The sequence below is a fragment of the Neofelis nebulosa genome, chromosome 5, assembly GCF_028018385.1.
Source record: "Neofelis nebulosa isolate mNeoNeb1 chromosome 5, mNeoNeb1.pri, whole genome shotgun sequence".
Classification (NCBI taxonomy): Eukaryota; Metazoa; Chordata; class Mammalia; order Carnivora; family Felidae; genus Neofelis; species Neofelis nebulosa.
Window position 1 is genome coordinate 99,166,608 of NC_080786.1, and position 24,755 is coordinate 99,191,362.

The 24,755-nt window shown below is 37.9% G+C and overlaps 1 protein-coding gene across 3 annotated transcripts in view; it reads right to left on the reverse strand.

Moving 5' to 3' along the window:
* GRAMD1C (GRAM domain containing 1C) overlaps positions 1-21,743 on the reverse strand; it is a 105,103-nt gene extending 83,360 nt beyond the window's left edge. For 2 of the 3 annotated variants that reach the window (XM_058731355.1, XM_058731356.1), the window contains exons 1-3: positions 21,639-21,743; positions 15,810-15,959; positions 618-702 (exon numbers count right to left, since the gene is read on the reverse strand). In XM_058731355.1, coding sequence (XP_058587338.1) covers positions 618-702; positions 15,810-15,959; positions 21,639-21,665 — 262 coding nt within the window. In that variant the 5' untranslated portion in view covers positions 21,666-21,743. Of the gene's footprint in view, positions 1-617; positions 703-15,809; positions 15,960-21,638 lie in introns of those variants that run through there. The other variant, XM_058731358.1, reaches the window with a different exon arrangement.
* Positions 21,744-24,755: the final 3,012 nt, after the last annotated feature.

Consider the following 24,755-nt stretch of genomic DNA (forward strand, 5'->3'; position numbering starts at 1 on the left):
GGGGCACCTGGATGGCTCAGTTGGTTGAGCAGCCAACTTCAGTGAGGTATGTTCTCACAGATCATGAGTTCGAGCCCCGCATCAGGCTCACTGCTGTCATCAGCACAGAGCCCACTTTGTATCCTCTGTCCCCCTCTCTGCCCCCTGCCCTCCCCTTAAACTCTTAAAAATAAACATTTAATAAATAAATAAACAAACAATTTTAAAAAGAAGGATTACACGAAAAAGAATACAGCCCCAGAAAATTTTACAAAATTGGCTCTATAATCTGTTAAGGAGTACCTTTTTCCGGGGAAAGTTAATATATATTGAACAGCAAATTTAAATTTTTCCTACAAAACCATATGAAACAAGCACCAGAAGAAATTGTGACAATGATTTCCTTTTAGGTCTATTTTTCTTAGCTAGTACTGAATATTTTTATAAGTCAGAAATCACTCCTCCCCAAATTATAACTTAGTTTTACATTGTCTAATTAGAATAACATGCTGCTTATCTTAAAAAATATTTTCTGTCTAGCACAAAGGCTCAAATATTCTACAAATATTGTCACTTGTCAGTTCTGTTTTGATAATGAGGTAGTAAAATGGTTTTTTGCAACTTCCTGTCTGTTTTACCTGCTATCAGCTTCTCTGTATCAGGTAAGTGTGTGAACTGTCTTTTGTATTCCTCATTCCTGTCTTTATAGGTGGCACTTGAAATCTGCAACAATAAAAAGATTAAATTTCCATTTAATTATAATCTTTATTAGATGAACTAAAAGGTAGTGTCTTGAACAAATTTAAATGGACTGTAAAATAACATGCTTCTTATGCAATATTTTGTACATTTTTATATGAAAAACTAGATACATAAACATTTCAAAAAACACCAAAAGCAAGCAAAGGAAGCTCCCAGCATGCTGGAGTAAGGAGTTTAGCAAATTCTCTCTACAAAAGCAAATAAAAAACTATCAAAAACAGGGGCGCCTGGGTGGCGCAGTCGGTTGGGCGTCCGACTTCAGCCAGGTCACGATCTCGCGGTCCGTGAGTTCGAGCCCCGCGTCAGGCTCTGGGCTGATGGCTCGGAGCCTGGAGCCTGTTTCCGATTCTGTGTCTCCCTCTCTCTCTGCCCCTCCCCCGTTCATGCTCTGTCTCTCTCTGTCCCAAAAATAAATAAAAAAAAAAAAAAAAAAAAAAAAACGTTGAAAAAAAAAAAACTATCAAAAACATCATCTCAAATTATTGGAAATTGACCAAAGGCATGCAATAAACTGAGAAGCATTTTTTTCATGAAAATCTACCAAACTTAGAAGCAGCGGAAGTCTGTGGCACTGTTTCCTTGCCCAGTGGCCCTTACTCATCCTCCCCCATCTGTTAAATCACTGTGACAGTGTTACAGTTCCACGAGGGCAGTTGTGTAGGCTATGAAAACTAGCAGCTATGCTGAGCGAGATGGCTGAGATGGTTCAGAGTGGAGAGCAGAAAAGTATGCCCAGAAGTGAAAGGGAAAATTCTGAAGCTATCCACAAGAGTGTGAGGTTGTAGTCTCATTTGTGGCAAGAAATAAGCCCACTGGCAGACTAGCAGCAGACTTAACAAAGAGATCTTGGAGGAGAGACAGCCATAAATGGGGTTCATAAACTTCCCATGTATTCCTGGCTAAACAGAAGCTGCATGCATGGGTAGCAGAGACTACAGAGTTCCCATACTATCCACACATTCCTGGCTAGAAACAAGTCTTGGGGAAACATAAAAATTGAGACAAACTTGAAAACGGCCTGAACATTGAATACATTCCCCAACCTACACACAGATCTCTCAGAAGAAAAAAGTCTTGGGGCGCCTGGGTGGCGCAGTCGGTTAAGCGTCCGACTTCAGCCAGGTCACGATCTCGCGGTCCGTGAGTTCGAGCCCCCCGTCGGGCTCTGGGCTGATGGCTCGGAGCCTGGAGCCTGTTTCTGATTCTGTGTCTCCCTCTCTCTCTGCCCCTCCCCCGTTCATGCTCTGTCTCTCTCTGTCCCAAAAATAAAAAAAATAAAAAAAATTAAAAAAATTAAAAAAAAAGTCTTACTGGCTCTATGTATTTAAGCACAATTTCCAGGGCACCTGGGTGGCTCAGTTGGCTAAGCATCCAACTTTGGCTCAGGTCATGATCTCGCGGTTCATGAGTTTGAGCCCCGCATTGGGCTCTCTGCTGACAGCTCATAGCCTGGATCCTGCTTCAGATTCTGTGTCTCCCTCTCTCTGCCCCTCCCCTGTCATGCTCTCTCTCTCTCTCTAAGAATAAATAAACATTAAAAAAAACTTTTTAGAAAAGCAAAATTTCTGACCAATCACTGGCTGACATAAGGGGTGACCACTAGGAAGCCAGCCTTGAAAATAAAAACAACAAGGGGCGCTTGGGTGGCTCAGTCAGTTAAGCGTCCAACTTCAACTTAGGTCATGATCTCACGGTTCATGGGTTCGAGCCCCACATCGGGCTCTGTGCTGACACTCAGAGCCTGGAGCCTGCTTCAGATTCTGTGTCTCCCTCTCTCTCTGCCCCTCCTTCGCTCGTGCTCTGTCTCTCTCTGTCTCAAAAATGAATAACCATTAAAAAAAAATTTTGATAATAATAAAAAAAAAATAAAACCAACAATACTAAGCTGAGCAGAGATAAGACAAATAGATTTCACAGATTTACTCTAGGCAAGTTACTAAACAAACAAAAATCATCAATAACAAGCTTTAGGGGTAGGGAGGATGCAATTAGAATCCACAGTTGCTACAATACATTATCTTAATAGTACAACGTTCAACAAAAACTATGAAACATGCCAAGAAACAGAAAAATGTGACTCATACTAAGGAAACAGAAAAGCAGGCAGTAGGGTCTTTCAGGGTCCCCAAATACTACATTTAGCAGACAAAGATATCAAAGCAATTATTACAAATATGTTCAAACAACTAAAGAGAATCATGCTTAAAGAATTAAAGAAAAACATGTCAATAGTGATTCAACAAATAGAGAATCTCAACAAACACATTTTTAAAAATTTTTTAAGGAAAAAAAAGGACATTCTGGAGTTGAAAACTACATTCACTGAAATAAAAAATTCACTGAAGGGGCTCAACAAAAATTCAATATAGCAGGGAAAGAATGAGTGAACTTAAAGATTATTAGCAAAAATTATCCAATTTGAAGAACAGAGATGAAAAAGATTGTAGAAAATGAACAGACTCAGAGACCCATGAAACAAAATTAAGCGATTCAAAATACACTCAGTAGGTTGAGCCACCTAGGTCATGATCTCACTGTTCGCGGGTTCTGTGCTGACAGCTCAGAGCCTGGAGCCTACTTCAGATTCTGTGTCTCTCTCTCTCTTTCTGCCCCTCATCTGCTCGCGCTCAGTCTCTCTCTCTCTCTTTCAAAAATTAATTTAAAAAAATATATACACAACAGAAGTAATGAAAGGTAAAGGGCAGGCAGAAAAACACTTGAAGAAATAATGGTTAAAACCTTCAAAATCTGCAGAGAAATATTAATCTATAGATCAAAGAAGCTCAATTAACCAAGGACAGGGAAATTGTTGGACAATTGTTGACAACTGAAGGACAGTTAAACTGTGAAAGACAAAGAAGAACATGAACGCAGCAAGAGAAAAATGACATGTACAAACAGGTAAAAACTAGTATAATTAATGGCTGATTTGTCAACATAAACAATGGAGACAGCAGACCTGCTTCAAAGAAATGTGAAAGGAAGTCCTCAGACTGCAAAGAAAGGCTATAGTATGGTAAACTCAAATTCACAAGAAGAAATGAAGCACACCAAAAGTGGAAATATCAAAAGTAATTAATTAAAATATATCCTAAAAGATATCTGACACAAGATTATTTTAAAACTTACATGGAAGAGCTCCTTCCATGATGAAAACACTCAGCAAGAAGGCAAGAATGTGTAAAAACTGGATCACCCACACACTGTGGTAGGAATATAAAATGGTACCGCCACTCTGGAAAACAGATTGGCAGTTTCTTAAAAACTAAATATGTAACTATCAATGACCCAACAATTGCATTCCTGGGCATTTACCCCTAGAGAGGAAAGCTATGTTCACACAAAAACCTGTACATGAATATCTACAGCAGTTTTATTCATCATAGCCCTAAACTGGAAATAGCCCAGATATTCTTCAGTGGATATATGGTTAAAACTATGGTACATCCATACCACGGAATTCTACTCAGCATTAAAAAGGAATGCACTGGGGCGCCTGGCTGGCTCAGTCAGGATCAAGAGCATCCGACTCTCGATCTCTGGGTTGTGAGTTCCAGCCTCACATTGGGTATAGAGATTATTTTTAAAAATAATAATATATATATACATATAATAATAGGTATGTACATATTATATATGTACATTCATACATACATAAACTTTAATGAAATGTTAGTATACAAAATAGATGGATCTCCAGGGAATTATGATGAGTACATAGCCAATATAAAAGGTTACATACTGGCGGCACCTGGGTGGCTCAGTCGGTTAAGCGTCTGACTTTGGCTCAGATCATGATCTCATGGTTTGTGAGTTCAAGCCCTGTATCGAGCTCTATGCTGACAGCTCAGAGCCTGGATCCTGCTTCAGATTCTGTGTCTCCCCCTCTCTCTGCCCCTCCCATGCTCATGCTCTGTCTCTCTTTGTTTCTCAATAATAAATAAACGTTAAGAAAATTAAAAGGTTACATCCTATATGATTCCATTTATATAATATTCTTGAAATGACATAATTATAGAAATGGAGAATAATTATAGGAATGGAGTGGTTGCTAAGGGTTGAGTAGGGGGAAGGGACACTATAAAAAGGCTGTGTCTATAAAAATAATTCTTGCTGTGATGCAAATGTTCTGTATCAATGTCAATATGCTGGTTGTGATATTGTCCTATAGTCTTGTAAGATGTTGTCATTGGGGGAAAACTGTTGAAAGAGTACAGGGTATCTGTATCATTTCTTACAACTCCATGTGAGTCTAAAATTATCTCAAACTAAAAGTAAAAAAAAAAAAAGTAAAAGAACAAAGTTCATAAGGTTAGAATAAATGTGTTAATTCTATGTAAAAGGGGGAAATGCTTAAAGTAGTTTTAAAGCTGATTCAGAGGTCATTCCCCATACTCATGTTTGTTCTCCTCCGTAACATTTTCACCAGAGAAATAACACAAGTAAAACCATTTAATTATTGAGCAAAATGTGACTAGTGTAATAGAGACTCACTCTTGTATGTGGCTCATGGGATCAATGTCATTGCTTTTAAGTTCACATCTCATGTCTAAGAAAAGGTTTTTTGGAAAGGTAGATAGAGAATGCTGAGCTAGAATTTTTGTATTATTTTCATTTGGTTTGCATGTGCTATTTAAACTTTCTCATCGCCCTACTCTCTCTCTCTCAAAAATAAAAATAAATAAACTTAAAAAAAAAAGGAGGGGGGCGCCTGGGTGGCACAGTCGGTTAAGCCTCCGACTCTTGGTTTCTTTTTTTTTTTTTTTTTTTAATTTTTTTTTCAACGTTTTTTATTTATTTTTGGGACAGAGAGAGACAGAGCATGAACGGGGGAGGGCAGAGAGAGAGGGAGACACAGAATCGGAAACAGGCTCCAGGCTCCAAGCCATCAGCCCAGAGCCTGACGCGGGGCTCGAACTCACGGACCGCGAGATCGTGACCTGGCTGAAGTCGGACGCTCAACCGACTGCGCCACCCAGGCGCCCCAGACTCTTGGTTTCTTTCAGCTCAGCTCATGACCTCATGGTTCATGCGGCTCTGAACTGACAGCAGGAGCCTGCTTGATATTCTCTCTCTGTCCCTGTCTCTGTCTCTCTCTCTAAGTAAAAATAAACCAACTTTAAAAAAATAAAATAAAATTTCTCATTGTCCTAGATAATCAAAAGGATATACTTAGGTTGAAGCCCTAATTAATAACCCAGTAACACATTACTATTTCAGTTACTTTCCACATTCTCCATGTCATTTATTTAAATATGCTAATTTACTGCTAATTTCTTAGTAGTCATGCTACTTTACCAAAATATTTTTCCATGTTGATATGGTCATCTTTAAAGAAGTATACACTGTTTTTAATGAAATATGAATTTTCTTCCTTCAGCCCTCTATTGCTTTGGATAATCAAATTTATTTTTTTTTTAATTTTTTTTTTTTTAACGTTTATTTATGTGTGAGACAGAGAGAGAGCACGAACAGGGGAGGGGCAGAGAGAGAGGGAGACACAGAATCTGAAACAGGCTCCAGGCTCTGAGCTGTCAGCATAGAGCCCGACGCGGGGCTCGAACTCACGGACCACGGGATCATGACCTGAGCTGAAGTCGGACGCTTAACCGACTGAGCCACCCAGGCGCCCCTGGATAATCAAATTTAAACCTTACAAAGGAAGATTAGGACAGCAGTCTAAAACCTAGTGCTTCAATCAGGTTTTTGCCCCCAAACTGTACTTTTTAATGTCACTAGAATCCTCTACTTTACAAATCCAGTAGTCAATTTTCAGCTCTCATCTTATTCTACCTATCACAGTAGGTCACTCTGTCCTTAAAAGACTTCCATCATTTGCCTTTGAGGATGCCACACTTCCTAAGATTTTATCTCAGTAGTCAAATCGCAGTTTCTTTTGCTAGTTCCTGCTCCACCACCTGAGGTTCTAAACACTGGAGAGTCTACCTCTTTTCCCTATCCATATTTTTTCCCTAGGTGATCTCATCCAATCTTTATAAATCTGTTTTATTTTTTTAATGTTTTTTAAGGTTTATTTATTTTGAGAGAGAGAGAGAGAGAGAGAGAGAGAAAGCATTGGTTGGAGAAGGGCAGAGAGCAGGAGAGAGAGAATCCCAAGCAGGCTCTGCACTGACAGTGCAGATGAGGGCTTGAACTCAGGAACCATGAGATCATGACCTGAGCAGTCAGATGCTTAACCAAGTGAGCCACCCAGGCACTCCAAAAATCTGTCTTTAAATACCATCCATACTCAAAGTCTTTAAAATTTATTTCCTGCTTCAATCTCTCTCCTACGATTCATGTCATAAATCCAATTGTCTACTAGACTTTTCTACTTATATATCAAATATGCATCTCCAACTTCATTTTCTCAACTCCCAAAACTACTTCTTCCCCCTGCTATCTGCATCTTTCTCTTCTCCTAAGCGATGCTTCCATGCACCCCGTTGCACTGATCAAAAACCTAGAAATTATTATCCTTGATCTTTTTCTTCTTCTTCACTCACCATATCTGACTCCATAAGGAAACTGTCAAACAAGTCAATCTTATTCCCGACTCTTGCCTTCCCACAGAACCCCACTTCCATTTTCCTTTCTTCACATGGTTCATCGGTGTTCTTTCTTTGTCCCTCATAGGGCTCTCTCAAATGGCACCTCCTCAGAGAAGATTTCCCAGACCATCTTGACTGAAAATGCTACTCCCTTCCATGTGATTCTCTACACCTTACATGCTTCTATTATCTTTAGAGCTTCTATCACTACCTGACATAATATTACACATTTGCAAACAGAGAGAGAGAGAGAGAGAGAGAGAGAGGCAAACCATTAAAGACCTTTATAGAGAACAAACTGAGGGTTGCTGGAGGGAAGGTAGATAGGAACATTGGCTAAATAGGTAATGGGTATTAAGGAGGGCACTTGTGATGAGCACTGGGTGTTCTATGTAAATGATGAATTACTAAATTCTACTCCTGAAACCAATATTACACAATATGTTAACTAACTAGAATTTAAATAAAAACTTGAAACAAAAAAATATTATACATTTGCTCAGGTGTATACTATCCATCTCCCAGTCAGCTCTAGAATGGCAGAGACACCACCGAGTTCACTTAGAATAGGCTGGTGCATAGATGACACTCAAATGAATTATTAAGACTATTCCTGAGGGCCTGGCTGCCTCAGTCAGAAGAACATGCAACTCTTGATTTTGGGGTTATTAGTTCAAGCCCCATGTTGGGTGTAGAGTTTAATAAAAAATAATAATAAATACACTTTAAAAAAGACTTCTCCTATCTTAATTGATATACATCTACCTTTATCACTTATATGATAATAATTTCTCTGCTCATATATTCTTTTCATTTACCGTGTGAGAGACTCACCGTACCTCCTGATTCTGATGTCTTTCATCAAGAGTAGAACATTTTCAGCTATATTCTTTTTGAATGTTGCCTTTATGTTGATCTTCTGAAACTTCTAATGGAATCATAATGGACTCCTCTACTTTTCTCCTTATATCTCAAGCCATTCTCTTTAAAATTTTCTATCTTTATCTCTCAGTGGTACAGTGTGAATAACTTCCTCACATATATCCTTCAATTTGCTGACTTTCTCTTTATCTGGTATTTCCCACATCCACTGAATTTTTAAATTATTATTTCAATAACCATATTTTTCATTTCTAGAAGTTGAATTTGGTTGTTTTCCAAATCTGCCCAGTGTTTTTAAGAATGTCTTATCCAGGGGCACCTGGGTAGCTCAGTTGGTTAAGTGACCAACTCTTGATTTCAGCTCAGGTCATGATCTCATGGTTCGTGGGACTGAGCCCACGAACAGCACCCTCTGTCAGTGCAGACCCTGCTTGAGATTCTCTCTTTCCTCTCTCTCTGTCCCTCCCCCAACTCATGTGCATGTGCACACACACACACACACACTCTCTCTCTCAAAATAAATAAATAAATAAATAAATAAACAAACAAACAAACAAACATATTAAAAAAGAATGTCTTGGGGCGCCTGGGTGGCTCAGTCGGTTAAGCGTCTGACTTCGGCTCAGGTCATGATCTCGCAGTTCGTGAGTTCAAGCCCCGCGTCAGGCTCTGTGCTGATGGCACATAGCCTGGAGCCTGTTTCAGATTCTGTGTCTTCCTCTCTCTCTGACCCTCCCCGTTCATGCTCTGTCTCTCTCTGTCTCAAAAATAAATAAACGTTAAAAAAAAATAAAAAAAAAAAGAATGTCTTACCCACTTATTGAATGCTTAATTTCTTCTATTAAGTCTTAAATAATATCAAATAATGATTTTATAGTCTTTACCTAGTAGTTCTATCCAAAATTTTGAGGCAACTAATATGCTATTCATTGAATATCCTTCTGCTCACTCATAAAGTATTAAATTCAGGTCCCAAAACTTCATGAGAGATCAACTATAGTTGTGTACTCTCAGGAATATTTCCCTCCCCTACCACCCCAAGCCCAAGTTTAGACAAATAAGCTTCCTTGTCTTCAATGGGCAGATGTAGGTGGATTTTTTCTTAGCCTACCTTTCACAGAATGTATAACTCTTCAAGAGTCATGGCTTTATAAGGAGTTCTCCGTTCTACAAGTTCATACAAGTTCTCCGTTCATACAAGTCCAAGACATGTCTTCTATCCCAGTGTAGCCATTAAAGTTTTCGTTACAGAGACTAATAAACTCCCCAGGGCTGCCTCAACATTAGCTCATGTGCTTACAACTCTGATAATCAGTTCCCTCTTCTTTTTTAGCCCTCGGGTAGTTCCCTTGTTATTCTGTGAGCCCAGACATTCAATTTATAAACATGTTTGTAACATTTCATACAGCATTTCTAGGTACTTTGTAACAGAGGAGTTTTTAAGTTAAATGGTCCTCTTTCCCAGCCTAAATGTCCCTCAACTGATGAATGGATAAAGAAATTGTGGTTTATATACACAATGGAGTACTACGTGGCAATGAGAAAGAATGAAATATGGTCCTTTGTAGCAATGTGGATGGAACTGGAGAGTGTTATGCTAAGTGAAATAAGCCATACAGAGAAAGACAGATACCATACGTGTTCACTCTTATGTGGATCCTGAGAAACTTACCAGGAACCCATGAGGGAGGGGAGGGGAAAAAAAAAAAAAAGAGGTTACAGTGGGAGAGAGCCAAAGTATAAGAGACTCTTAAAAACTGAGAACAAACTGAGGGCTGATGGGGGGTGGGAGGGAGGGGAGGGTGGGTGATGGGTATTGAGGAGGGCACCTGTTGGGATGAGCACTGGGTGTTGTATGGAAACTAATTTGACAATAAATTTCATATATTAAAAAAAAAATGGTCCTCTTTCCATATTGCCAGAAATGTTAGTTCCTATTCCTTTATAATTAAATCTAAAATAAATAACATATCTAGATTTTCAAACAAAATCTATAATTGAATATTAATGAATAAAATATTATTTTCAAATCCAACAGAAACTAGAAAATAAGTTCACTCTTTTTTATCAGCTACCAAAGTCAATGTCTAAAATATCCTTTTTACCTTGAATAAATTCAAGATATTCTGTGTGGAGGGCAACGTCTGATTACAGAAAACACCTTTTCTAAAGTTGCCAAAGTATGTTTCAAACATACTAATTAATCCTCTTGGGTTTTGTTTTTATTGTTATTTAACGGTATAACATTAATTAATCCTCATGGTGTACCTAATTCTAAATAATGTTTGTGGTAAGTTGTATCCAATAAAAAAGCTTACTTGTGAATAACATGACTATGATGATGCTATAAGTCAATGATAAAGTACAGAGTCAAGACTTATGATTTCTTGTATAATTAGAAAAGTTTATTATGATCTAAAAAATTTCAACTCTAAATATTTTCTACCAAAACATAAGTATAGTAGTTATTATTTGTACATATATAATGTTTCAAAATCTACACTTGTTTTATCCTTAAAATGTTTTAGAACAAAAATATTCTTAAAATGACAAATTTAAACTCTAACCTCTTTTAAAACTCTCCTATTCTTTCTTTTTTTCCCTGTCTCCCTTCCAGATTCAAAGATCTGAGGAATATAGATTTCATATCTTCTTTATTCTATGTATATTTGCCAAGATTTTCAAATATACACTCAAAGGAAAACACCCCTAAACAAATTTTAGTTACACAATTCAGAAAACTTTATAAATGCCTCCACTTTTAAAATACAATTATCAAGTAAATCAGCTATTAAAGAAATAAGTATATACAAATGACAAATATTTTTAAAGAGAAATTTAATATTAATGAAATATCAACATAAAAAGGAATGCCTAAAATTAAGTACCTTATCCAAAGCACTATTATTTCTATTAGAAAGCCCAGGTAAGGAGTGCCTGAGTGGCTCAGTTGGTTAGGCATCTGACTTCGGCCTAGGTCATGATCTCACCATTCCAGAGTTCGAGCCCCATGTTGGGTTCTGTGCTGACAGCTCAGAGCCTGGAGCCTGTTTCAGATTATGTGTCTTCCTCTCTCTCTCTGCCCCTCCCCCACTCACACTCTGTCTCCCCCCGCCCTCTCTCTCAAAAATAAACATTAAAAAAAAAAAAAAGTCCAGATAAGTATGTCATTTCCTAAACATAAGCAACAGAAAATCTCAAATGCTTTTTTCTACTTTTAAAAGTTACTAGCTCAACATCATGAAGAGAAGTTACATTAAGTAAATGCATCTTCCGCAGACCTCTGAATGCTTTTCCTCTGGAACATTAATCTACCTGGAATCATCATTTAGTCAACCAAACAAAAAAAAAGTGTTTTTTTTGTTTGGTTGGTTGGATGTGGGGTTTTTTGCGGTATATTTTTACTAACAGTTAAAGGGCAAAAGGATAAATATTTGTTTGCCATTAAGTTTATTTCAAGTTTATTCTCTTCCTTTTCACATAATTATTGTTATACTGGGACTTAAAAGTTATTAATAAAACTAATTTCTCACACAGTAGGATTAAACATTTTCATTTTTAAATATAAAAGAAAATAAATATAACCATTAAGATTCCTATCTTTAAATTACAGGATTGAAATAGAATATCCACAGCTATTGATCTCACTGTCCAGTGCTATGGTAATTTGATCAAACTTCTTTAAAGTCCTACTGTCAGCTGCTAACTACCCTAGAAGTAAAACAAATAAGTCAATAAAACTGAAAAAATAAAGCGCTACTGTCAGAAAGACAATCACTAGCCAATCTGTCAAGCAGAACAAGATTAAATGCATAGAGTCTAGAAGAAACCAGCCTCAGCAACGACAAAAAAACTTAAACTTTGTTTCACTGTCTTGTATCCTTTTGCCAAGTTTTCACAATTTTTTATTTGGGGGGAATCATCAAAATATCCTTTCCAATATTACAAATAGCAGGTCCTCTCTCTTCTCTAGCACTTTTCACCCCTTTCTACCACTCTTAAGGAAAGGTGTTCCACATGTAACATACTCCTACTATATATGCCCAGAGTTTTTTATGACTGATATGCAGCTGCCAGAAATGTAAATTATGAGCACTTGCTAGCCAAACACCTCCTCCACCTTTTTCCCTATTGATTCAAGACACACTAATGTTGCAATACGAAGGCCCGATCTCTCATTTTAGAAATGAGGCGACTGACAGGTTGAACAACATAGTCAAGAGTACCACACAGTGAAATCACCAGGCACAGAGCGTACATACTCTATCCCAAATTTTTTGTTCCCAATCTCCAATTCATTAAATGATACCACGCTTCCCTGTAGATTCACTATTGTGGAACAACTGAGTTAGCCAGGCCAAAATACATGAGTTAATCGACACTAGTGAATTTTTCAGGTCCTGGGAGCTTAACTCTTCAAATAACAAAACTTTAAAAAGTTATCAATTCTTGGGGCACCTGAGTGACTCAGTTGGCTAAGTGTCCGACTTTGGCTCAAGTCATGATCTCATGGCGCGTGGGTTCAAGCCCTACATCTGTGCTGACGGCTCAGAGCCTGGAGCCTGCTTCAGATTCTGTGTCTCCCTCTCTCTCTGCTCCTTCCCCATTCACACTCTGTCTGTCCCTCAAAAATAGATAAACATTACAAAAAAATGTTTTTCATTCCTCAAAACAAAGTGCTTGTAATTAGCATATGGACCTAAACTGAGACAAAGTAGACTTTCAACACTCTAAACAAGTGCTTCTCAAACTTGAATGTTCATACAAATCTCCAAGAATTCTTGTGAAATAAAGACTCTAATTCAATAGGTCTGAGATTGGGCCCAAGACTCTGCATTTCTAATCAGCAGACAGGTGAAGCCAAGTCTGTTGGCCCCACATACTACAGTTTGAGTAGCAAAGGTCTAGAACACATACCTCTTTTCTTCCTCTCTCCTATTTCTAAATCCTCATTCCCCTGCTTGTTCCTTTTTTAGCTTTACCCTTCTTCTTAGGTTAAGTCTGCAAAGAATAACCACAGTGACTACTTAGTCCTGTAGATAGCCCTTGGAATTACAAAGGTTTTCCAATCCATAACAAAGCTACACGATCATAGTGCAGAAGGGCCAAAACACTACAGTAGTCATAAACTGTCTCTGAATGAAACCAAGAATAATATAATCAATATAGATGACATGATTTTCAGGAAGTATAATTATTTGGTATATTTGTTAGCAATTAAACATTTTGCTTCAGATATGTTTTTAAAAAACTTAAGTTTCTTAATAGGAAGTCAGAAACTTATTCATGTTAAGATTCAATAACATTCACCGGACTTCAAGCTGTATTACAAAGCTGTAATCATCAAGACAGTATGGTACTGGCACAAAAGCAGACACTCAGATCAATGGAACAGAATAGAGAGAACCCAGAAATGGACCCACAAACGTATGGCCAACTAATCTTTGACAAAGCAGGAAAGAATATCCAATGGAATAAGGACAGTCTCTTCAGCAAGCGGTGCTGGGAAAACTGGACAGTGACAGGCAGAAAAATGAACCTGGACCACTTTCTTACACCATACACAAAAATAAACTCAAAATGGATGAAAGACCTAAATGTAAGACAGGAAGCCTTCAAAACCCTCCAGAAGAAAGCAGGCAAAAACCTCTTTGACCTTGGCCATAGTAACTTCTTACTCAACACGTCTCCGGAGGCAAGGGAAACAAAAGTAAAAATGAACTATTGGGACCTCCTCAAAATAAAAAGCTTCTGCACAGCGAAGGAAACAATCAGCAAAACTAAAAGGCAAGTGACAGAATGGGAGAAGAATATGTTATTTGCAAACAACATATCAGGTAAAGGGTTAGTATCCAAAATCTGTAAAGAACTTACCAAACCCAACACCCAAAAAACAAATAATCCAGTGAAGAAATGGGCAAAAGACATGAATACACACTTCTCCAAAGAAGACATCCAGATGGCCAACCGACACATGAAAAAATGCTCAACATCACTCATCATCAGGGAAATACAAATCAAAACCACAATGAGATACCACCTCATACTTGTCAGAATGGCTAACATTAACAACTCAGGCAACAACAGATGTTGGCAAGGATGCGGAGAAAGAGGATCTCTTTTGCACTGCTGGTGGGAATGCAAACTGGTGCAGTCACTCTGGAAAACAGTATGGAGGTTCCCCAAAAAACTAAAAATAGAACTACCCTACGACCCAGTAACTGCACTACTAGGTATTTATTCAAGGGATAGAGGTGTGCTGTTTCGAAGGGGCACACCCCCCCCATGTTTATAGCAGCACTATCAACAATAGCCAAAGTATGGAAACAGCCCAAATGTCCATCGATGGATGAATGGATAAAGATGTGGTATATATATACAATGGAATATTACTCGGCAATCAAAAAGAATGAAATCTTGCCATTTGCAACTATGTGGATGGAACTAGAGGGTATTATGCTAAGCAAAATTAGTCAGTCAAAGAAAGACAAATATCATATGATTTCACTCATGAGGACTGTAAGACACAGAACAGATGAACACAAGGGAAGGGAAGCAAAAATAATATAAAAACAGGGAGGGGGACAAAACATAAGAGACTCTTAAATATGGAGAACAAACAGAGGGTTACTGGAGGGGTTGTGGGAAGGGGGATGGGATAAATGGGTTAGGGGCATTAGGGAATCTACCCTTGAAATCATTGTTGTACTATATGCTAACTAACTTGGATGTAAATTATAAAAAAAGATTCAATAACTGAGCTGCTAATTATGAAGAGAATAATGGTACTTGTACTAATCCTTATAACCTATTAATATTATTTCTTTTTTAGGCTACTGTAAAACTACAAGAAATTCTGCTACCAAGTATACCTAAGAGTCAAGAGAGCAGCTTTCTAATGACTTAATATTTGAAGTACATATGTCTCATAATCTTCTATAAATTTCAGTTATAGTTGCAGTATACCAGATTCTGTCAAATATCTTATAACTCTGACAGGAATTGGTAGATTTGGAATGAGTCCTTTAAGATAATAAATGCTAGCATTCATATGGCAATAGAAATGTTGTTCCTACCAAAAGACACTATACACCTAATCATGAGTCTCAAAGCAGAAGTCTCATTTTACAATGGGGAAATTTGACCCACATCCCAGTTCTGCAACTAAGTACAGTGCAAAGAGAATATGAAACTCCTAACTTTAAAACTTAGCTTGTAATTACTATATTCTACAGGTCAAACATTGTTAAACTTCCTTTTAGGTATCAAAACTAATTCTTTAAATCAAAGTTATGTAAAATAGCTGGTTTCTCAGTAACATTTAGAAATATGGTTTCTGCATAATGTTAGTCTCTTGCAATATAGTGAACAACAACGTAGGTAGAATCCAATTCTGTGCTGTAGTTTTCTACCAGGAAAACTGAAGCAGATAATTCCACTCCATCAAACCAGACAACAGTGCATTCTAGTGGCCAAAGAAGAGCATAATCAGAAATGTCTCAGACTCTGGTAAAACTTAACTGTCTAAAATCAAGAAGCTAATAAAATATTATAAACATTATATGAACTGCTATAAATTTAAAGAAAATTTGCATTTAAGATTTAAGTGAAAATATAAGAAAGAAAAAATATTACCCAAAAGCTCCAGTCACCACTCCAGTTATGTAAATTTGGCCCCTGTTTTTTTGCTGACACTGTATTATTCTCATCCGCAACTGGGCTAGGATTCTCCTCTAACTCTTCCTGTGGCTCAGGGGCAAAGCTTGAATCCCCTGCATTTATTGCCTGGAAACAAGTATCAACAATTTAAATTACTTATTGAGAAATGCTCATTTTAAAAATGAAAAGAGTTAATGTTCAAAATACACAAATTAACTTGAAAACAATATTTAAGCATTTAGGAAACAGTAATTAACATGTTTTTTCTTCTACAGTTCATATATTTACACATGTGACAAATATTCTCCAACTACTACTACTCATTAGGTAGTTTAATTGGCACTGGGAATTCAAAAATGAATAAAAGGAAGTCCTTAGCTTCCAGAAGTTCACAGTCAGCTAGAGGAATAATTAAACAGTAAAAAATACCATGTAAGGGGGATGATAATTAGTTCAACCTCTTTGGAGAATAATTTGCAATGCCTCCTCTGGTCTAGAATGGGTATAAACTAAAACTCTGTGCACATGGAGTCAACAATGGTTATAGTACTAAGAAAGTGGAAACAAACTTACTAACCATAATTTGTGGGAAATTGGTAAATTAACTCTGATTTATACAAACAATGTAGTTAAAAATCAATGAATCAGGCATTGACCCCCAATCTATGGAGCATTCTGGGGAAAGAGTACACTCTGTGCAAGAGATGGACCCATTTGGGCAGTCACTCATGAAAGAGAGTCATTTTGGAGTAAAAAAGAGAGAGAGAAAAAAGAGCCGGGAGGAGGGAAGGGAGCAACCATTGTGAGAACACATGGCTCACCTGGACCCTTAAATACCTCTGTTGTTCCTGCTGTTGCCCTGCTGCCACTGGTACCTATGCCTCTATTGTAACAAAAATCCTGATCCTCCAGGTTACAGAGAAAAGCAGCCATGGAACCCATGTGGCACAGCAAAGGGGTAATTCAAACTCAGCTTCAGCTCAGGGTTGGTTTTTTTGTTTTTGTTTTTTAGTGTTTATTTATTTTTGAGAGAGAGAGAGAGAGAGACAGAAGGACAGAGAGAGAGAGAGACAGAGCATGAGCAGGGGAGGGGCCGAGAGGGAGACACAGAATCTGAAGCAGGCTCTGGGCTCTGAGCCGTCAGCACAGATGTGGGGCTTGAACCCATGAGCTGTGAGATCATGACCTGAGCTGAAGTCAGACACTTAACTGACTGAGCCACTCAGGCACCCCAAGCTCAGGGTTTTTAAACTCCACAAAGTAACCACATACCCCTACCCCTGGTAACACTGATTTGAGGCTCTCTGGAGGATGAAATTTATAAATACGAAATGATATACAGGACTCCCTCCACTTGAAATATATTCACTCACCACCAAAAGAGATAGAGAAAAACAATAAAGAAACAAACAAAGAAACAACAACAAAATAGAGAAGTCCACAATTTGGCCCAGTTGGAAATCCAAAATTTACTAAAATAATTTATACAACAAAAGGTAAAGATTGGCTTTTATATCTCTATAGCACAGGTTTTTGAATTAACTTCAACATCTGCTGAAATGCCTTAAGTGGCAAACTTTCATGACTTTAATCAATACTGGGCTCAAACTACAGTTATACCTGGAGATCCCACTAAATTTAGGGAAATACTCAACATAAAATAGATAATAAATAGGTATGTCTCACTTTAACCACCAGAACTTCTGTCTTGCTGAAATTCTTCCAGGTAATGGTATAGTACACATCACCCTAAAATATTCCATATTGGCAGTGGATGCTCTGACCCAACAATAAATGTAAACAGAGTCTTTGGAGCATACAAATGGCTTTTTAAAAAGCCATGAACCACTCCCTCAACCCCTAGCTAAAATAGTAAATACAACTCAACTCAATATAACATTAAACAGGGCCTTTGAGGATTGGGATTTATTATAAAAGACCTAATTAGTGAAAGAGTGATTATCTCTATGGTTTCTCCATTTAACAGCCCAACATGGCCTATTAAAGTTGGAAAAATGAATGGTGCCTCACAGTTGATGACTGTGCCCCTGATGCTGTGTTCCCTCCCATGAAGGCCCCTTTACCACATACTATTGAAATTACTGACTCTATCCAATCAGAAACTGGTAAATATATGTTATAATAGGGGCGCCTGGGTGGCTCAGTCCGTTAAACATCCGACTTCGGCTCAGGTCATGATCTCAAGGTTTGTGGCTTCAAGCCGCCCATCAGCCTCTGTGCTGTCAGCTCAGAGCCCGGAGCCTGTTTCAGATTCTGTGTCTCCCTCTCTCTCTCTGACCCTTCCCCTGGTCATGCTCTGTCTCTCTCTGTCTCAAAAATAAGTATATATATATATTATATATACATATATATATGTTATATATATAACATATATATAACCTATATATATGCTATATATATAACATATATATAACCTATATATATGCTATAATAAATTTGGCTAATATTCTGTTCAGTGTCTCTTTCAACAAGCTCTCAGTCACATTTTGCCTTCATCTCTAGTGGGACACTATTAATATACCTTTACAGAGCTAGGCACAGCATACCTCAAAAGGCTTGCCCTTACATGCAACTTTTACAGGCAATATTGTAATTGTAATTATTTTGCTCCAGGAGCACAGGTATGACATTACATTGCTTACCTCCTCCTCTGAAGACATTCTTTTGACATACCCATTCAAATATGCACAAAAGAGCTCACGAAAAGGGGATGGGCCATTGACCCAAACACAGCATTAAGGCCTGCCACCTTAAGTTCCTGAAAACCATTTGGTACACCAAGGGTCACTCCATCGCTGACAATGTCAAGAAATTACTATTGACCCTCTTAGCACCCATAACACTAAAATAAGCCCAACATTTATTAGGAATTTTGGGCATCTAGAGCAATATATTCCTCATTTACAAATTTTACTTAAGTCTGTTTACACTATTACTTGCAAATCAGTCATGCTGAATGAGGATCCTTCCCAAAAAAGACTCTAATATTTGTCAAAATCACAACAGACACTTCCATTAGTACTATTCCCCTCTCCCCCAAACACACACACACACACACACACACACACACACACACACAGAACTCTTCATTACAGAGACTTTAGCAGCTTCTTTCCATGACTCTTGGAGTCTCTCAACCACCCATGGTGTCTATAAGTTGTCTATAGGCTTCTAATGCAAGAAACTATCCCCCAGGCCCCACGTTATACACCATTAGAGCAGCAGTCACTGACAGCATACTGGACTCTTCTGGAAATAGAGGCTCTACAAACCCTGAGCCTGTGACCCTCCATACCCAGACCTTCTTAGGTCTTAGAAGCAACACCTTGCAAGCTCAGCACAACTACCAAGGCCTCCTTGCTCTGGGATAAAACCAAATCTGAGCTCCCTAGCATATCTTACCCACAAGAGGGCATGCCCTCCCCTGTCCTCATTCTTTCATCAGATGTCATGGTGCTAGAAAAGGCCATCACTCTTCTGAACCCCTTGTTAACCTGAAGAGTGACTTGGGTTCAAATGAGTGAACAGCAGTTGGAGTCTGTACACTCTAAATTCCCATTTGAAGTCTGACAGACAAACCTACTGTTCAGTGAACAGCATTACCACCATTACACATGATGGAGCTCTCTGGATATCTACTGCTTTTCATCCCTTAACCAAGATGTCCCTGATAAAGGTAAGGACCCAAGGGTCAGCACAACTGGCTGAACTTCCCATAGTCATCTTAACACTGGATGCTCTGGCCAACAGTTGGCTCCATCTGCACATTTTTACAGACTCTTGGGGCACTGCCTCGGAGCTGCACCCTTTGGGATAAAGCACTCTAGAAATCTGTTTCACAGATACTCAAAATATAAATCAAGATCACCATGTCTTGGGGCACCTGGGTGGCTCAGTCAGTTAAGGGTCCAACTCTTTACTTCTATTCAGGTCATGATCTCACAGTTTGTGAGATGGAGCCCGAAACTGGGTACTGCACTGACAGCATAGAAGCTGCTTGGGATTCTCTCCCTTTCTCTCTGCCCCTCCCCTGCTCACATGTACATTCTTTCTCTCTCTCTCTCTCTCTAAATAAATAAATAAATAAATAAATAAATAAATAAATATTTTTTTTAAAAAAAAAGATCACTCGTGTCTCTACATATACTAAACCCATAATAAAAGACCTCACCAATATACTCCTTATGCCTGTTAGAGTTCCAGAAGATTACTAATAGAGACCAAGGCACTCATTTTATTTCTCAAAACACACTGTTGTGCTCTTGAACAAGGCATTCCAGGGAACTTTCATTTTCCTTACTGGGCACAGGCTGGAGACCTAGTAGACAGCCATGATGGCTTACCTACACTAATTCAAATTCAACTAAATGAAAAATGGTACCTTTCAGTCATTAACCCAACATCTGGGTGAACTGTGATAAGGAGTCTCATTCAATTTTTTAATGTTTGCCTGCTGACAGATTTTAAGCCTCACCCGTCCTTTTTCCTCTTCTTTCCCCCATATGGGCAAGTGGGTGAGAAAGTCTGGGTGCTCTCACCTTTGGTGTGGGTGAGAGAGTCAAACCAAGCAAGCCCCAGTCCACACACAGCAACCCTTACCCTGACCCCACCAGGGTAAAAACCTGGATTAAACTTCCTTTCCTTGTCTTTTAAATCATTTAGGATCTGCTTGAGAAGCCTGACCTACTTCTACTTTTTCATTACGTATTTAATAAGCCATTGTATATATAAGTAATAAGCCTTCTCATATATTCATGGTGCATGTGTGGCATAATTCTACATCCAAATCAAATTGAAAGGGTAGGGGTTCATTCTGACTTTGTAGAGTGTCTACAACAGAATCCTATCTCTCTAACTTATTAGTTGCGTGGTCTTTGCCAGTCAATTTCTCTAAATCTGTTTTCTCCACTCTACAGTACGGGTAATAACTCTCGGTAGTCTAAACTATAAACTCATTGAGAACAGGAATCATGTGTCTGTTGCTCACCATCTTATCCCAACACCAGTGCCAGGGACAGAGAATAAAATAACTGATGGGGTTCATTAACATGTATCATGCCTATTTCATTAAGTAATGTTTCTGAGGCTCAGTTGAAATAGTACATTCACTTGTTCATTCAACAATTATTCGAATGTCTCTACCATTTTGTAACCTGTAAAATGCTACTCACATAAAAGGTATCGCACTGATTGCAATTCTCTAAAATATATACACCCAACCAACGTAAAAGAAATGAGCGTAGTGTTCATAAATGCAGGTAGCCCTGGAACAAAAGTAGGCTTTCACCCTGAAGGTTAATCAGCAAGATCTTCCGTTTATCAAATAAGACAGTGAGCAAAGAACAAAACTAGTTGGAACCAAAAGCTTGGTTGACAGCACAGTTATTTACGCTAGAGTCCTGAGCCCTTTATTCAAGAGCTGATAGTTTAGGGAGGCGGGTGAGACTGGATCAACGTGATGTCGGGTCAGAATCACGACAACAGAACGTGAGTCGGTGGGGCCTGAGGCTGAGACATCTGGACTAGGACATTTCGGGACCAAATTCCTGCTCTCCACGCCCACAGAGAAGCAGACTTTCCACCATCGCCGCGAGGGGAAGGCTCGCAGGAAGCACACGAAACCGTTTCCTTGGTAACAACTTTCCAAATTACTCCAAAGAGCACTGAGAAAACGGAAGGGAGGAATTAATTATCATAATCTGAGAAGGTTCAAACAACTATCGTGAAGAAAACTGCCGGGTGCAGCCACCGCTTGGGAAGCCGCCCCAGCGAAGAGCCGCTTACCTGGCGAACAGTCAGAGCGCCCTCCATCGCGGCTCCTTGGGCCGCAGCGGAACCGCGCACGCGCGCCCCGCGTGGGGAGGGGGCGGCCCGGCGCGTGCCCCGCGACCATCCGGACTCTGGGCCACGCACGCCCCCACCGCGACCTCGGAGGGCTACCTGGGATCCTGCCTGCGCGCCTTGCGCCCTCTGGCGGCAGTCGCCTTTGGCTAACTAGTGAGAATGTAATGTTAATTTGTTAGCGCGCAGACCAGTCTTTTACTAGCATCAAGATAAGCCCCCTGTACTTACCTACCTCCCAGTACCTACCTCCCAACCTCAAACTCCTGTGCCTGTCGTGAAACGGCTTCCGGGCATTAGTCACTCCTCACAAAGTCCCTCCTCAACCTCTTTCACACAATACATACTCTGCCCCAGGGTGCGAAAAGGTGAATTGCATGGCAAAGTCTTGTTCCTTCAAATAAGGGCCTGAAGTTATAATTAACAGTTAAAAGCTATTGAGTGTTTTCACTCTTATGTGGATCCTGAGAAACTTAATAGAAACCCATGGAGGAGGGGAAGAAAAAAAAAAAAAAAAAGAGGTTAGAGTGGGAGAGAGCCAAAGCATAAGAGACTGTTAAAAACTGAGAACAAACTGAGGGTTGATGGGGGGTGGGAGGGAGGAGAGGGTGGGTGATGGGTATTGAGGAGGGCACCTTTTGGGATGAGCACTGGGTGTTGTATGGAAACCAATTTGACAATAAATTTCATATATTGAAAAAAAATAAGATAAAATATTAAAAAAAAATAATGTGACATGAGATGATTAAAAAAAAAAATCTATTGAGTGTTGGGACGCCTGAGCGGCTCTGGTCGGTTGAGCGTCTGACTTCAGCTCTGGTCATGATCTCACAGTTCATGAGTTCGAGCCCCTCATCGGGATCTGTGCTGACAGCTCAGAACCTGGAGCCTGCTTTGGATTCTGTCTCTCTCTCTCTCTCTCTCTCTCTCTCTCTGCCCCTCCCCCACTCACACGCATGCTCTCTCTCTCTCTCTCTCTCTCTCAAAATAAGTAAAACATTAAAAAAAAAAAGGTATTGAGTGTTGCGGATCCTGGTTCCTTCCCCCCTCAAAATACAGCTATAAAAGACATTCTAGAACAATTAAGGAAGATGAATGTGAAATATATATTATTTATATGTATAAATATATTGATTAGTATATTAAATATATTTACGAAATAAATCTATTTCTTCCTTGTTACAGAATAAATAACGGTTTGTGGATAAAATTATTGATATTCATTTATGGATAATTACTACTTGGTGGTTATGTTGGAGAATGTCTTTATTATTAGAAAATTCATGCTCAGGTATTTAGGAATGAGGTGTCATGATGCCTACAACTTGATTTCAAATGCTTCAACAAATATAGATGCCACGGGCTGAATGTGGAGTCCTCCCCAAATTCATACGCTGACATATAATCCCCTTCTACCATTTGAGGCCACTGTTAAGAAGACTGGAACTATGTATAGGGTGTGGGTTCTCACCAGACACAGAATCTGCAGGTGTCTTCATCCTGGACTTCCCAGACTTCAGAACTGTGAGAAATAAATCTTTGTTGTTTACAAGCCACCTAACCTCTGGCATTTTTTGTTCTAACCGCCTAAATAAACTAAGACAACAGATAAGGGGAAAGAGAACGCAAAATAGCAAAATGTTAGCAATTATTCCATCTATGTGGAGGGTACACCACTATTCAGTTATTCTTTTCCTGTTTCTGTATGTTTGAAAATAATCATAATGGAAAGTGGAAGAGGGAGAAAAAGTCAACTCCGCTTCCACAAAAAGTCAGATATTGAGTATCTTTTTTAAAAAAGTATTATATATAAGTTATTATATATGTTACATATATAACTTATAAGTTATATATATATGTTATTATATTTATAACTTATATATATATTATATATATAAGTTATATATATTATAAGTTATATATAATAAGTTATAATATATATTATATATAGTTATATATATAACTATATATATATAACTATTATATAACTAGTTATATATATAACTAATAATATATATATTAGTTATATATATAAGTTATAATATATATTAATATATATAAGTTATAATATATATATATAGTTATATATAATAAGTTATAATATATATATAATAAGTTATATATATAACTTTATATATATTATATATATAACTTATAAGTTATATATATAATATATATTATAATATATTATATATAATATATTATTATATATATAACTTATGTTATATATATATTATAATATATATATTATATAGATATTACAATATATATATTATATATATATAATATATTATATAGATATTATAATATATTATAATATATATTATTATATATATAACTTATAAGTTATATATATAAGTTATTATATATAAGTTATAATATAACATATATTATATGTTAAGGAACAATTACCTAATAAGATAATCAAGAAAGGATATATTTTTGTTTTTGTTCTGCAAAACTTAGCATAAACTGTGTTTTCCTTCAATGTTGTGTACAAGAATAGGCTGAAGAAAAAATGCCTATTATTTGAACCAGAAGCCATGCTAAGAATTCTACTTCGGATTGAAAGAATTTAATATTGCCAATATTTTTTTAATGGTACAAGATGAATGTGGTCATTATGTAAAGTATTTTAAAACTAATATTTAAATTTTTTTAACTTTGAAACAATTTCAAACTTACAGAAAAATTGCAAATATATTACAATAAACTTTTCCCTGAGCCATTTGAAAGTAAACTGTCAACAGTGTGCCCTATCAACTCTGAATATTTAGGTGAATATTTCTTGCATACAAGGACATTCTCCCAAACCATCATAATATGACCAACAAAATTGGGAAATTAACATCATATTACTACATTCTAATTCTCACATCACACTAAAGTTCAACCAATTGTCCCAGTAAGATCCTTCATAGTAAGAGAATATAGCCCCAAATCACATGTTATCATCTGTTGCCATATCTCCTTCAATGTGCAATGTTAAATGCCCCTTGCACAGGCTCCCTCTTCATCCATCCCACCCTAACCCCCTTGCCCAGCCATCATGGTCCCTGC